Below are 13,666 nucleotides of genomic sequence, written 5' to 3' on the forward strand. Positions count from 1 at the left end.
AACTAGGTAGGTTAGAAAAGATTACTTGCATAGGTAGACTTGTAAGGAGTTGGAAGGTTGGAAGTAGACAATGTTCATTATTCTTACAAACACAACATATCATCCTTCTTACATGGTTTAATATGTTTTAATAATCATCTGAGAGTGAAACAGGTTTGAGACTGGGCATAGTAAGATAGTGAGAGGTTGAGATGGAACACAGGATATAGGAATTCGAGCCGGACTGAGACTCACTTGCACTGTCCCTCCTGTCCCTGGCAGTCGAAGCCGTCGTAGAGACACCCAGGGCTTTTGCACTGTTCGTCGCACTTCCCGTCATTGAAGTACCGCCAGCACTGCAGAGCTGCCGAGCAGTTCTGCCATGGGTCATCGAAGTTGAGCGAGCAGTCGCCACCGTCCCAGCCGCAGGCGTGGTTGTTGCACAGCGAGTCACAGATGTGGTTGCCCGCCCACTCGTCGCACTGCGGGATCTCGCAGCTCACCTCTACCTCGGGTGGTGGTGTGATGTCCCGGCCGAACCCACCGGGAAAGGAGTAATCAAGGATGTGGCAGAGCAGGCCATTGAAGTTGTTCGGGCAGCTGCAGTGGAAGAAGGGTGCATCGGGGGTTCTCTGGCAAGTGCCCCCGTTGTAGCAGTGGTTGACGTTGCAGGGGCTGTTCGTGGGAGTCTGGCACTCAGGGCCGGTAAAAGCCGTGGGGCACAAGCAACGAGGGCTCAGGTGGCCAGAGACACAGGTGCCACCATTTCTGCAGTTGAGGTTACCACAGAAGCGTGAGTCATATTCGCAGGAGGAGCCTGTGTAACCCTGGATAGACAGAGATCGGTGAGATGAGGTTGTACCTTACACACATTTACTTTGCATTGCCAAACCGCTCCCTTTCCACAAAGATATACAAAAAAGAGACTGAAAGTGAATCAAACACATAAATAATGATGCTTAATGAGATTGTGGCTATAAATACATAGGGAACTAGGGGCTGTCCAAATGTCACCCTATTCCCTTTTCTCTATATGGGGAAGATGTTGCCATTATGGCCAGGGTGAGGTCCACAGTTTGTTGTCTGGTCAGTAGAGTGTGGCTCAGTTGGTAGAGCAAGGCGCTTGCAATGCCAGGGTTGTAGGTTTGATTTCCACGGGGACCAGTACAAAAATGTAAGCACTCACTACTGCTCTGGATGAGATTGTCTGTTAAATGACTAAAATGTAAATGTGCTCACCGGTGGGCATTTGCAGATGAATCCGTCGGGGTTGTTACTGGCCACTGCACACATTCCTCCGTTCCTACATGGTCTCCCCTTACAGCCATCAAACACCTTGTCACAGCGCTGGCCTGGAGTTGAGAACGATGTGTGTTATTTATGTACATTACAAATGTGTGGACAATTTTTTTTTTTTGCATTGTTGTGTCAATCAGTCATAAACACAGAATAATCCAATTTATTTGAGGTGCGTAGGGTATGGTCAGTACCTGTGTATCCAGTGCGACACTCGCAGCGGTAGCTGTTGGTGAGCTGGACACAGTTGTAGGAGCCTCGCAGGTCGCAGGGGTCCGACAGGCACTCGTTGACGTCACCCTCGCAGCGCTCCCCTACGTAGCCAGCGGGGCACATGCAGTGGTAGCCCCCCACTCTGTCCACACACTGACCCTTGTTGAAACACTTGGGCTCATTGGTCAGAGGGTCTGTAGAGGGGTTGCAGTCATCCAGGTTGATCTCACAGTGAATGCCTGGGGAAAGGGTGGGTTGAGGATTATCATTCAGGATTAGACCCACCATTTGTATAATATCAAGTGTATGGACCAGGTTTTCCTTGAGTAGGGTTGCACAATTCTGGAAACTGTCAAGACATTTCCAGATTATCTTGAAATCCAGGTTGGAGGACTCCCGGAATCAGGAGGGAATAAGCAGAAAATACGGAAGAACATGATTACATCTAATTCTATGTCATTTAGCATAGAGCTCCACTACTACTGCATGGTTCTACATGACTAATATGCTGCTACTAACTGTTCTGTGCTTGTTTTTCAGTGGTAGACTGTAGACGGATGAGAGCTTCATAGAGATTTTTATGAGATGGCTGGTGTGTGTGTGTGTGCTAATGTGTACCTTGTGTTCCTCTGGGACAGGAGCATTTGTAGGTGTTTATGAGGTCGATGCAGGTGCCCCCGTGCTGACAGGGCTGAGACAGACATTCGTTGATCTCCTTGGAGCAGTTCACCCCGTGGTACCCAGGAAGACACTGACAGAGACAAACCGGACCAAAACCATTAAAATACCAGAGAAATTAAGTACCATCTTAAACACGATTCAAGATACCCAGCATTGCTCTACTTTCACACTGTTCTAATATCAAGTGTATGGACCAGGTCTCCCTTGAGTAGGGTTGCAAAATTCTGGAAACTTTCAATAAATTCCCAGATTTACCCAAAATCGTGGTTGGAGGATTCCGGATTTCCAACCTGGATTTCTGGATAATCTGGAAATGTATTGAAAGTTTCCAGAATTTTGCAATCCTACTCAAGGGAGACCTGGTCCATACACTTGATATTATACAACGGGTGGTTCTAATCTTGAATGCTGATTGATTAAAACCCTATTTCAGCCGGTGTCTGTTCCACAAATTACCACTTTTTAAATCTATGACGTTAAAATGCTTGTCTCATCAGCCCAGCCAGGCAATTTATAAACTTGATATCCACTATAAAAAGCATCTAGACATTATCACACATTTCTTTTAAACCAACATTTTGCTTTCAACAGCAGATATTTGTATAAACATTGCTATCTATCTCTCCAACATTTGCAACACTGTTTCAATATTGAAATTCAATCTCCTGCTGTCCCATAGTAATGAACATGTCGGGGGTCAGGATGAAACAGACAGGAAGACAGTGTTTCTCAGCCAGTCAAAATCTGGAATAAGCTGGCATCATTTTTATGGATATATACAAAAAATATATATATTGAAAAAAGTCATTTGCAGTCTTTCCAGCTTCAGTTTGAAATGATTGTATTACTGTAGCTTTGTTGTTGGCTAGCTCCTCTGAACAATAGTGTCCTGACAAATGATCACATTTTCTATGTCAGGCAAAATCATGCCTCATTAGCTCATTGTTATGGACGTATCCAAATAAATGTCAATAGAAAACAGCTTAAACAAACGCAAATGCAGCTACTTTGCTGTTATTCTGGCTGCACTTCTGACGTGATTGTAAATTAGCCGTAGTTGGCTAGCTAGCAAATAAGGGATAAGAACGCTGCCAGCCAGTATGGCAATGGAACATTTAGAACGAACGACTGGGCCACGTCCAAAGATACAGAACAAAAAGACTGAACGACTGGGTCGCGTCTCTAGCAACCCTAGATGTGTGTTGGGACAAGTTTACATACATAAGTTTACATACACCTTAACAAAATACATTTAAACTCCGTTTTTCACAATTCCTGACATTTAATCCTAGTAAAAAGTCCCTGTCTTAGGTCAGTTAGGATCACCACTTTATTTTAAGAATGTCAAATGTCAGAATAATACTACAGAGAATGATTTATTTAAGTTTTTAATCACATTCCCAGTGGGTCAGAAGTTTACATACATTCAATTAGTATTTGGTAGCATTGCCTTTAAATTGCTTAACTTGGGTCAAATGTTTCAGGTAGCCTTCCACAATAAGTTGGGTGAATTTTGGCCCATTCCTCCTGACAGAGCTGGTGTAACTGAGTCAGGTTTGTAGGCCACATTGTTAGCACAAGATTTTTCAATTCTGCCCGCATATTTTCTATAGGATTGAGGTCAGGGCTTTGTGATGGCCACTCCAATACCTTGACTTTGTTGCCACAATTTTGGAAGTATGCTTGGGCTCATTGTCCATTTGGAAGACGCATTTGCAACCAAGCTTTAACTTCATGACCGATGTCTTGAGATGTTGCTTCAATATATCCACATCATTTTCCTACCTCATGATGCCATCTATTTTGTGAAGTGCACCAGTCCCGCCTGCAGCAATGCACCCCCACAACATGATGTTGCCACCCCTGTGCTTCACGGTTGGGATGGTGTTCTTCGGCTTGCAAGCCTCCCCCTTTTTTCTCCAAACATAACGATGGTCAAACAGTTGTTACTATTTTTGTGTCATCAGACCAGAGGACATTTCTCCAAAAAGTACGATCTTTGTCCCCATGTGCAGTTGCAAACCGTAGTCTGGCTTTTTTAAATGGTGGTTTTGGAGCAGTGGCTTCTTCTTTGCTGAGGGGCCTTTCAGGTTACGTCGATATAAGACTCGTTTTACTGTGGATATATATACTTTTGGAACCAGTTTCCTCCAGCATCTTCACAAGATCCTTTGCTGTTGTTCAGGGATTGATTTGCAATTTTTGCACCAAAGTACATTCATCTCAAGGAGACAGAACACGTCTCCTGCCTGAACGGTATGAGGGCTGTGTGGTCCCATGGTGTTTATACTTGCGTGCTATTGTTTGTACAGATGAACGTGGTACCTTCAGGTGTTTGGAAATTGCCCTCAAGAATGAACCAGACTTGTGGAGGTCTACCATTTTTTTTCTGAGGTCTTGGCTGATTTATTTAGATTTTCCCATGATGTCAAGCAAAGAAGCACTGAGTTTGAAGGTAGGCCTTGAAATACATCCACAGGTCCACCTCCAATTAACTAAAATAATGTCAATTAGCCAGAAGCTTGTAAAGCCATGACATAATTTTCTGGAATTTTCCAAGCTGTTTAAAGGCACGGTCAACTTAGTGTATGTAAACTTCTGACCCACTGGAATTGTGATACAGTGAATTCTGTAAACAATTGTTGGAAAAATTACTTGTGTCATGCAGAAAGTAGATGTCCTAACCGACTTGCCAAACTATAGTTTGTTAACAAGACATTTGTGGAGTGGTTGAAAAACACATTTTAATGACTCCAATCTAAGTGTATGTAAACTTCCGACTTCAACTGTATATCTTGTGGAAGGATGAAATAATAACGGTTTTATCTTGAATTTTGACACCCTACCACCCTTGATAGAAAGAGAGATTATACTGTAGCACACCAAGTGGCGGAGCTGTCGTTTTTGTTGTGCATGGAATTACGGAGTGGGCATTTAACTGTATAAATAAATTATAACAAATTAATAATAATTGATGTTTGTGTTGATTCAGATTTGCCAGCTAGAGCATATATACCTCACAACTGTACCCTCCCAGGTAGTCTGTGCAGGTGGCACCGTTCTGGCAAGGGTTGGGGGAGCACTCGTCCACCTGTTCCTGGCAGTAGCTGCCCATGTAGCCCGCCTGGCAGCGGCAGTAGTGGGTGTTGCCAGCATCCAGACACTGGCCCGAGTTACGACACAGGTGAGCCACCTCCACACCTTCAGACCATAGGGGGGGTGGGGTATTAGCGATACAGTAACATATATACACTCACACAGCATACAAAAACACACACAAACATGTGCTTACCATCCCCTAACCATCCTGTATTGGTCAATTTTATATGCAAAATTGGATCTGTCTGCTTGGCCTAGAGATGTTCATACAGTGTGTGCTCAGAACAATTTGTGTTCTGTCTCGCCTAAATTAACGGTCTAATAGTTACAAATGTCTTCAGAAAGTATTCATACTCCTTGACTTATTCCACATTTTGTTGTGTGAATAAAAAAGTATATATATATATATATATAGTTGCAGTATTACTTTAGTGCCTTGTTGCAAAAACAGGATGCATGTTTTGGAATATTTGTATTCTGTACAGGCTTCCTTCTTTTCACTCTGTCAATTGGGTTAGCATTGTGGAGTAACTACAATGTTGTTGAATCATCCTCAGTTTTCTCCTATCGCAGCAATTAAACTCTGTTTTAAAGTCACCATTGGTCTCAAGTTAAAATGCCTGAGCAGTTACCTTCCACTCTGGCAACTGAGTTAGGAATGACGCCTATATATTTGTCGTGATTGGGTGTAATTGATACACCATCCAAAGTGTAATTCATTTCTTCACCATGCTCAAAGGGATATTTAGTGTCTGCTTTATTTTGTCATTAACCCATCTACCAATAGGTACTGTTTCTTCTATATTTTGTCTTTAACCCATCTACCAATAGGTACTGTTTCTTCTATATTTTGTCTTTAACCCATCTACCAATAGGTACTGTTTCTTCTATATTTTGTCTTTAACCCATCTACCAATAGGTACTGTTTCTTCTATATTTTGTCTTTAACCCATCTACCAATAGGTACTGTTTCTTCTATATTTTGTCTTTAACCCATCTACCAATAGGTACTGTTTCTTCTATATTTTGTCTTTAACCCATCTACCAATAGGTACTGTTTCTTCTATATTTTGTCTTTAACCCATCTACCAATAGGTACTGTTTCTTCTATATTTTGTCATTAACCCATCTACCAATAGGTACTGTTTCTTCTATATTTTGTCATTAACCCATCTACCAATAGGTACTGTTTCTTCTATATTTTGTCATTAACCCATCTACCAATAGGTACTGTTTCTTCTATATTTTGTCTTTAACCCATCTACCAATAGGTACTGTTTCTTCTATATTTTGTCTTTAACCCATCTACCAATAGGTACTGTTTCTTCTATATTTTGTCATTAACCCATCTACCAATAGGTACTGTTTCTTCTATATTTTGTCTTTAACCCATCTACCAATAGGTACTGTTTCTTGCATTGGAAAACCTTCCTGCTCTTTGTGGTTGAATCTGAGGGACCTTACAGATTTGTGAGTATTGTGTCTAGGCCAGTGACCAACAATCTTAATTTAATCAATCTAAAATTCTGTCTAACACAACAACAACAACGTCAGGGGAAGTGAATACTTTCTGAAGGCATATATATATATATATGTATAATTTGAATTGTTTTTACTCTGTGTGCTTTATGTTCACCTTGCTGTTTGGCAGCCACCTCGCAGGAGACACTGGGGACGTCACAGTAGAGGCCGGTCCATCCCGTCTGACACTGACAGGTGTACGAGGAGCCCTGCTGCCAACATGAGCCTCCATTCTTACAGGGAGATGAGTCACACCACCGCACCAGGTTCTGCAAGCAGAGCAGGAACACATTAACACACAAATAAACCCATGCGTAACACACACACACACACTCGCTGTTGAGTGAACTACCACTATTACGTCTCAGTTGTTTCAAAGATGTTTTTAAAAAATTATATCAATAGAAATAGAGGGAAAATAATTATATACAATATATATATGAATGCACTCAGGAGATAGTCGAGATGGCTGCCGCTCTGCCCATACCTGGCAGTTGACTCCAGTGTAGCCATGAGAGCAGGTACACTTGTAGGTGCCGTAGCTGTCCAGACAGGTGCCACCATTGAGGCAGGGCTTGGAGTCACACTCATTGATGTCGTGCTGGCAGTAGCTGCCTGTGAAGCCTGGCAGACACAGGCAGGTGAAGGTGTTGATGCCATCCACGCAGGTGCCACCGTTGAAGCAAGAGCTAGAGAAAAAAACACCACAACGGAAGAGTTGAGACGTATAGTAACCAGAAGTATAGTAACCAAATGAGAAGTATAGTAACCAAATGAGTTAAAGGGATGTTAAAAGGAAAGTTCACTTTTAATTTGAATTTTATTTACTTTATTTTAAATTTCTGTTGTTTCTTCCAATCTGTTTTTATTAGCTGGTTATTTAGCAACATCCAGAATAATCTGGTCAGCATTTTACTAATATTTTTATTTATTTAACCGTTATTTAAATAGGCAAGTCAGTTAAGAACAAATTATTATTTACAATGACGGCCTAGGAACAGTGGGTTAACTGGCCTAGGAACAGTGGGTTAACTGGCCTAGGAACAGTGGGTTAACTGGCCTAGGAACAGTGGGTTAACTGGCACGTTCAGGGGCAGAACGACATGTTACTTGCCCAACGCTCTAACCACTAGGCTACCTGCCGCCCCGAGCTTGAACCAAGCAATGTGGAAAGGAATTGTTTCTCTTAGGATGTATTCAAAATAATTTTACGTTTACATTTGAGTAATTTTGTAGATATTATTATCCAGAGACACTTAACAATTAGTGCATTCATCTAAAGACAGCTGGGCAAGACAACCACATCAGTCATAGAAATGAGGTTTTCCCTCAAAGTAGTTCAGCAAATTCAGCACTAGTAGGAAAAGACATGGGATGTATTTAAGATACTCTGAAGAGGTATGGTTTCTTGCAAAAAGGGTCTTTTTCTCCGTCCTTTTGAATTGCCACTAACGAAAACACAGTACGTGAACTGCTCTCTGTACCTCTCTGTGCAGTCGGGGGTGTTATTCTCGCAGTTGATGCCACTGAAACCGGGTGGACAGGTGCAGGTGTAGGAGTTGACACAGTCTGTGCAGTTGGCCCCATTCTTACACGGGTTGCTCTCGCACTCATTAATGTCATGCTCACACCTGCCACCACGGAACCCTGGCAGACAAGTGCACACAAAGCTGTCCACTCCATCTCTGCACAGACCTCCATTACTGCAGGGGTCTAGAAAGAGAAAGCGAGAGAGATATGTATCAGGTAAGTGATAGTTGGGCCAAGTTCACTTTACAAGACAGAGTGAAGAGTTGATGTTTAGTTCCTTACTGGGCTTGCAGTCGTCGATGTCCGTCTCACACTTCTGGCCGGTGTAGCCCGGACGGCAGCTGCATCGGTAGCTGCCCACCATGTTGTGGCATGTGGCGCCGCTGCGGCAAGGACTTTTCACACATTCGTTGATATCTATCTCGCATGTTTGACCTGAGAGAATAGGGGGGCAGTCAGTCTCTCAAAGAACACCCTCTATTGGATGGATGGGTGGACAGATGGAGGAATAAACAGAACAGATGGAGGAAGATATGAGTAGTTTACCTTGCCATCCCTCTGGACAGAGGCAGGAGAAGCTCTGGTAGTCCTCTGACTCATGACACACTCCACTGTTCTTACAGGGCTGCATGGGGCTGCATGGGGCCAGCAGTGTCTCACACATCTCACCTGGTAGGGATAGGAACACAACACACACCTCAAACAAATGCCCTCAAGTGCTACAGGGTCACCATCACAGATCATTAATCGGTCTGTATGCTTTTTGAGTAAGAGCCGTGAATGTTTGTTCCGTTCATACATGTTTCGTTCATGTTACATTTGTATTTCACTCTCCACTTCCCTTTTGCAGTTGGACAACTTTGGAGAAGTACTTACATCCCAATTCAATGCTTTTAAACTCTTTGACTTCTTCAAAGTTGTCTTCCAGCGAAATGGAAATGGCTGCATTGTATGATATTTCCCTTTTCTAGTCACATAGGGAGGACAACCCCCCCCCCCCGAAGAGTGACATCAGTTTTTAAAGCCCACTTTTCCGTCCACCTCCCTATCCATCTCCACAGTAACCAGAGGCCAGGCAGGAAGCTGCTTCCTGTTTCCTGCTATTGTTTAGCCCAGAGACAGGAAGAGGAAGTGGCCACGGGCTCCAGTTCCTTGTCCTCATGGTCTATAGCATGTTATTCACACACACAGTTATCACAACATGGTGGACAGGGTGGATTTTTCCACAAATGATAGAGAGGAACAAATCATAAGGCCTGTTTCCACACAGTTAGTGGGCATTAGTCAACCTATTTTCTTCTGAAATAACACTAAAAGTCTGCTAGAAATGTCTTTTTATACCATTGTTCAAGAAGTCTCCTATTCTGGAGCCCTACAGGGCTTTCTGAGTAGAGGGCCAAACCAAAACCAGAGCCATAAGTCTACTGTACACATCTCTTTAGGCCTATATGGCTCCGGGAAAATCAATACGTTCTCATACCGGTATAGGGCAGTAAGCAGTTGCACTTGTAGCCGGCCACATCGTCAATGCAGGTGCCCTGGTTCAGGCAGGGGTTGGAGGCACACTCGTTGATGTTAGTTTGGCAGTTAGGTCCTAAGGCATGGCCGGGGATTAGAGAACACACATGGGATTAGAGTCGCAGATTTACTAGGGATGATATCCACCACCCACAAACTCAGAGTTGCGTCATTGAGAGAGTTTTTATTTATTTATTTATATTCAACTAGGAATGTCAGTTTAGAACAAATTCCTATTTACAATGACGGCCTACCAAAAAGCCGTTTGCGGGGACGCAAAAATAAATAAAAATATAGGACAAACCACACATCACGACAAGAGAGATACTACATAAAGAGAGACCTAAGACAACATAGCATGGTAGCAACACATGACAACACAACATGGCAGCAGCACAAAACATGATACAAACATTATAAGGCACAAACAACAGCCACAACTGTCAGTAAGGTAGAGACAACAATACATCACGCGAAGCCGCCACAACTGTCAGTAAGGTAGAGACAACAATACATCACGCGAAGCCGCCACAACTGTCAGTAAGGTAGAGACAACAATACATCACGCGAAGCCGCCACAACTGTCAGTAAGGTAGAGACAACAATACATCACGCGAAGCCGCCACAACTGTCAGTAAGGTAGAGACAACAATACATCACGCGAAGCCGCCACAACTGTCAGTAAGGTAGAGACAACAATACATCACGCGAAGCCGCCACAACTGTCAGTAAGGTAGAGACAACAATACATCACGCGAAGCCGCCACAACTGTCAGTAAGGTAGAGACAACAATACATCACGCGAAGCCGCCACAACTGTCAGTAAGGTAGAGACAACAATACATCACGCGAAGCCGCCACAACTGTCAGTAAGGTAGAGACAACAATACATCACGCGAAGCCGCCACAACTGTCAGTAAGGTAGAGACAACAATACATCACGCGAAGCCGCCACAACTGTCAGTAAGGTAGAGACAACAATACATCACGCGAAGCCGCCACAACTGTCAGTAAGGTAGAGACAACAATACATCACGCGAAGCCGCCACAACTGTCAGTAAGGTAGAGACAACAATACATCACGCGAAGCCGCCACAACTGTCAGTAAGGTAGAGACAACAATACATCACGCGAAGCCGCCACAACTGTCAGTAAGGTAGAGACAACAATACATCACGCGAAGCCGCCACAACTGTCAGTAAGGTAGAGACAACAATACATCACGCGAAGCCGCCACAACTGTCAGTAAGGTAGAGACAACAATACATCACGCGAAGCCGCCACAACTGTCAGTAAGGTAGAGACAACAGTACATCACGCGAAGCCGCCACAACTGTCAGTAAGGTAGAGACAACAATACATCACGCGAAGCCGCCACAACTGTCAGTAAGGTAGAGACAACAATACATCACGCGAAGCCGCCACAACTGTCAGTAAGGTAGAGACAACAATACATCACGCGAAGCCGCCACAACTGTCAGTAAGGTAGAGACAACAATACATCACGCGAAGCCGCCACAACTGTCAGTAAGGTAGAGACAACAATACATCACGCGAAGCCGCCACAACTGTCAGTAAGGTAGAGACAACAGTACATCACGCGAAGCCGCCACAACTGTCAGTAAGGTAGAGACAACAATACATCACGCGAAGCCGCCACAACTGTCAGTAAGATAGAGACAACAATACATCACGCGAAGCCGCCACAACTGTCAGTAAGGTAGAGACAACAATACATCACGCGAAGCCGCCACAACTGTCAGTAAGGTAGAGACAACAATACATCACGCGAAGCCGCCACAACTGTCAGTAAGGTAGAGACAACAATACATCACGCGAAGCAGCCACAACTGTCAGTAAGGTAGAGACAACAATACATCACGCGAAGCCGCCACAACTGTCAGTAAGGTAGAGACAACAATACATCACGCGAAGCCGCCACAACTGTCAGTAAGGTAGAGACAACAATACATCACGCGAAGCCGCCACAACTGTCAGTAAGGTAGAGACAACAATACATCACGCGAAGCCGCCACAACTGTCAGTAAGAGTGTCCATGATTGAGTCTTCGAATGAAGAGATTGAGAAAACTGTCCAGTTTAAGTGCTTTTGCAGCTCGTTCCAGTCGCTAGCTACAGCGAACTGAAAAGAGGAGCGACCCGGGGATGTGTGTGCTTTGGGGACCTTTAACCGAATGTGACTGGCAGAACGGGTGTTGCATGTGGAGGATGAGGGCTGCAGTAGATATCTCAGATAAGGGGGAGAGTGAGGCCTAAGAGGGTTTTATAAATAAGCATCAACCAGTGGGTCTTGCGACAAGTATAGAGAGATACCCAGTTTACAGAAGAGTATAGAGTGCAGTCATGTGATGTGTCCTATAAGGAGCATTGGTGGCAAATCTGATGGCCGAATGGTAAAGACCATCTAGCCGCTCGAGAGCACCCTTCCCTGCCGATCTATAAATTATTGATCATTTACAATTTTTCCCAACACTTTTGATAAACAGGGCAAAAGAGAAATTGGCCTATAATAGTTAGGATCAGCTTGATCTCCCCCTTAAAATAAAGGACGCACCCTGGATGCCATCCAAGCAATGGGAACCTCCCCAGAGAGGAGAGACGTGTTAAAAAGGTTGGAGATAGGCTTGGTGATGATAGGGGCAGCAACCTTAAAGAAGAAAGGGTCTAAACCATCTGACCCAGATGGTTTTTTGAGGACAAGTTTAAGGAGCTCCTTTAGCACCTCGGACTCAGTGACTGCCTGCAGGGAGCAACTTTGTAGACGGACATGGGAAAAAGAGGGAAGAGCGCCGGGGATAGTCGCATTAGAAGGGGTGGGAGATTAGGAAATGTTGGACGGGCAAGGAGGCATGGCTGAGTCAAATAGGAATCCTGACTTAATGAAGTGGTGATTAAAAATCTCAGCCATGTGCTCCTTGTCAGTAACAACCACATCATCAACTTTAAGGGACATGGGGAGCTGTGAGGGGAGTTTATTCTCCAGGTCTTGAACCGTTTTCCAGAACTTCTTGGGGTTAGACCCACAGAGAGAGAACTGCTCCTTGAAGTAACTAACTTAGCCTGAGTGGACTTATTTCTAATTTGCCTGAAAGAGAGCCAGTCAGCCTGAGTATGCATGTGCCAAGCATTTTGCCAAATGCAATTATTGTGGAGTAACTCAGCAAGATCACATTCAAACCAGGGGCTGAACCTGTTTTTAATTCTCATTTTCTTTATGGGGGTGTGTTTGTTAACAATACCACTGAAAAAAAAGAAGAAGATCCAAGTGTCTTCGACAGAGGGGATCAAGCTGATTCTATACCAATATACAGGGGCCAGTTCATGAAGGAAGGCTTGCTCATTAAAGTTTTTAGCAAGCGTCTATGACAAATCAGGACAGGTCATTTCACTGAGCAGCCATTACGAACACCGGCTGTAAAACAGTGTTCACTAAAGTCATTACAGAAAACACCAGACTGATACCTATCAGGATTATTTGTGAGGATAAAATCGAGGAGAGTAGCCTATTCTGGGTGTTTGGAGTCATACCTTGTGGAATTGGTAATAATCTTAGAAAGATTTAGGGAGTCCCATTGCTTTAGGACTTGGTCATGTGGTTTAAGCATGTACCAGTTTAGGTCACCTCTCTGGACAAATTCAGACTTAGTGTAAGGGGCCAGGAGAGAGCTTTGTGCAGGTAGGGTACAGGCCGGTGCTGATGGAGGACGATAACACCCAGGAACAGTCAACAAGGAGCTATTTGAAAGTTTAATGCTTAAAACCAGCAAATCAAATTGTTTGGGGACAGACTTGGTGGAGACGACCGAGCA

General features: G+C 43.9%; 1 protein-coding gene across 1 annotated transcript in view; it reads right to left on the bottom strand.

The window, feature by feature from the left end:
- Nucleotides 1–13,666, bottom strand: part of LOC109882970 (neurogenic locus notch homolog protein 1) — a 70,626-nt gene that overhangs the window by 12,972 nt on the left and 43,988 nt on the right. The window contains exons 15-25 of the mRNA XM_020475043.2: nucleotides 9,800–9,913; nucleotides 8,866–8,988; nucleotides 8,602–8,754; nucleotides 8,274–8,502; nucleotides 7,277–7,478; nucleotides 6,905–7,058; nucleotides 5,186–5,370; nucleotides 2,107–2,239; nucleotides 1,470–1,727; nucleotides 1,219–1,331; nucleotides 235–806 (exon numbers count right to left, since the gene is read on the bottom strand). Coding sequence (XP_020330632.1) covers nucleotides 235–806; nucleotides 1,219–1,331; nucleotides 1,470–1,727; nucleotides 2,107–2,239; nucleotides 5,186–5,370; nucleotides 6,905–7,058; nucleotides 7,277–7,478; nucleotides 8,274–8,502; nucleotides 8,602–8,754; nucleotides 8,866–8,988; nucleotides 9,800–9,913 — 2,236 coding nt within the window. The remainder of the gene's footprint in view (nucleotides 1–234; nucleotides 807–1,218; nucleotides 1,332–1,469; nucleotides 1,728–2,106; nucleotides 2,240–5,185; nucleotides 5,371–6,904; nucleotides 7,059–7,276; nucleotides 7,479–8,273; nucleotides 8,503–8,601; nucleotides 8,755–8,865; nucleotides 8,989–9,799; nucleotides 9,914–13,666) is intronic.

The sequence above is a fragment of the Oncorhynchus kisutch genome, linkage group LG23 (assembly GCF_002021735.2).
Source record: "Oncorhynchus kisutch isolate 150728-3 linkage group LG23, Okis_V2, whole genome shotgun sequence".
NCBI lineage: Eukaryota > Metazoa > Chordata > Actinopteri > Salmoniformes > Salmonidae > Oncorhynchus > Oncorhynchus kisutch.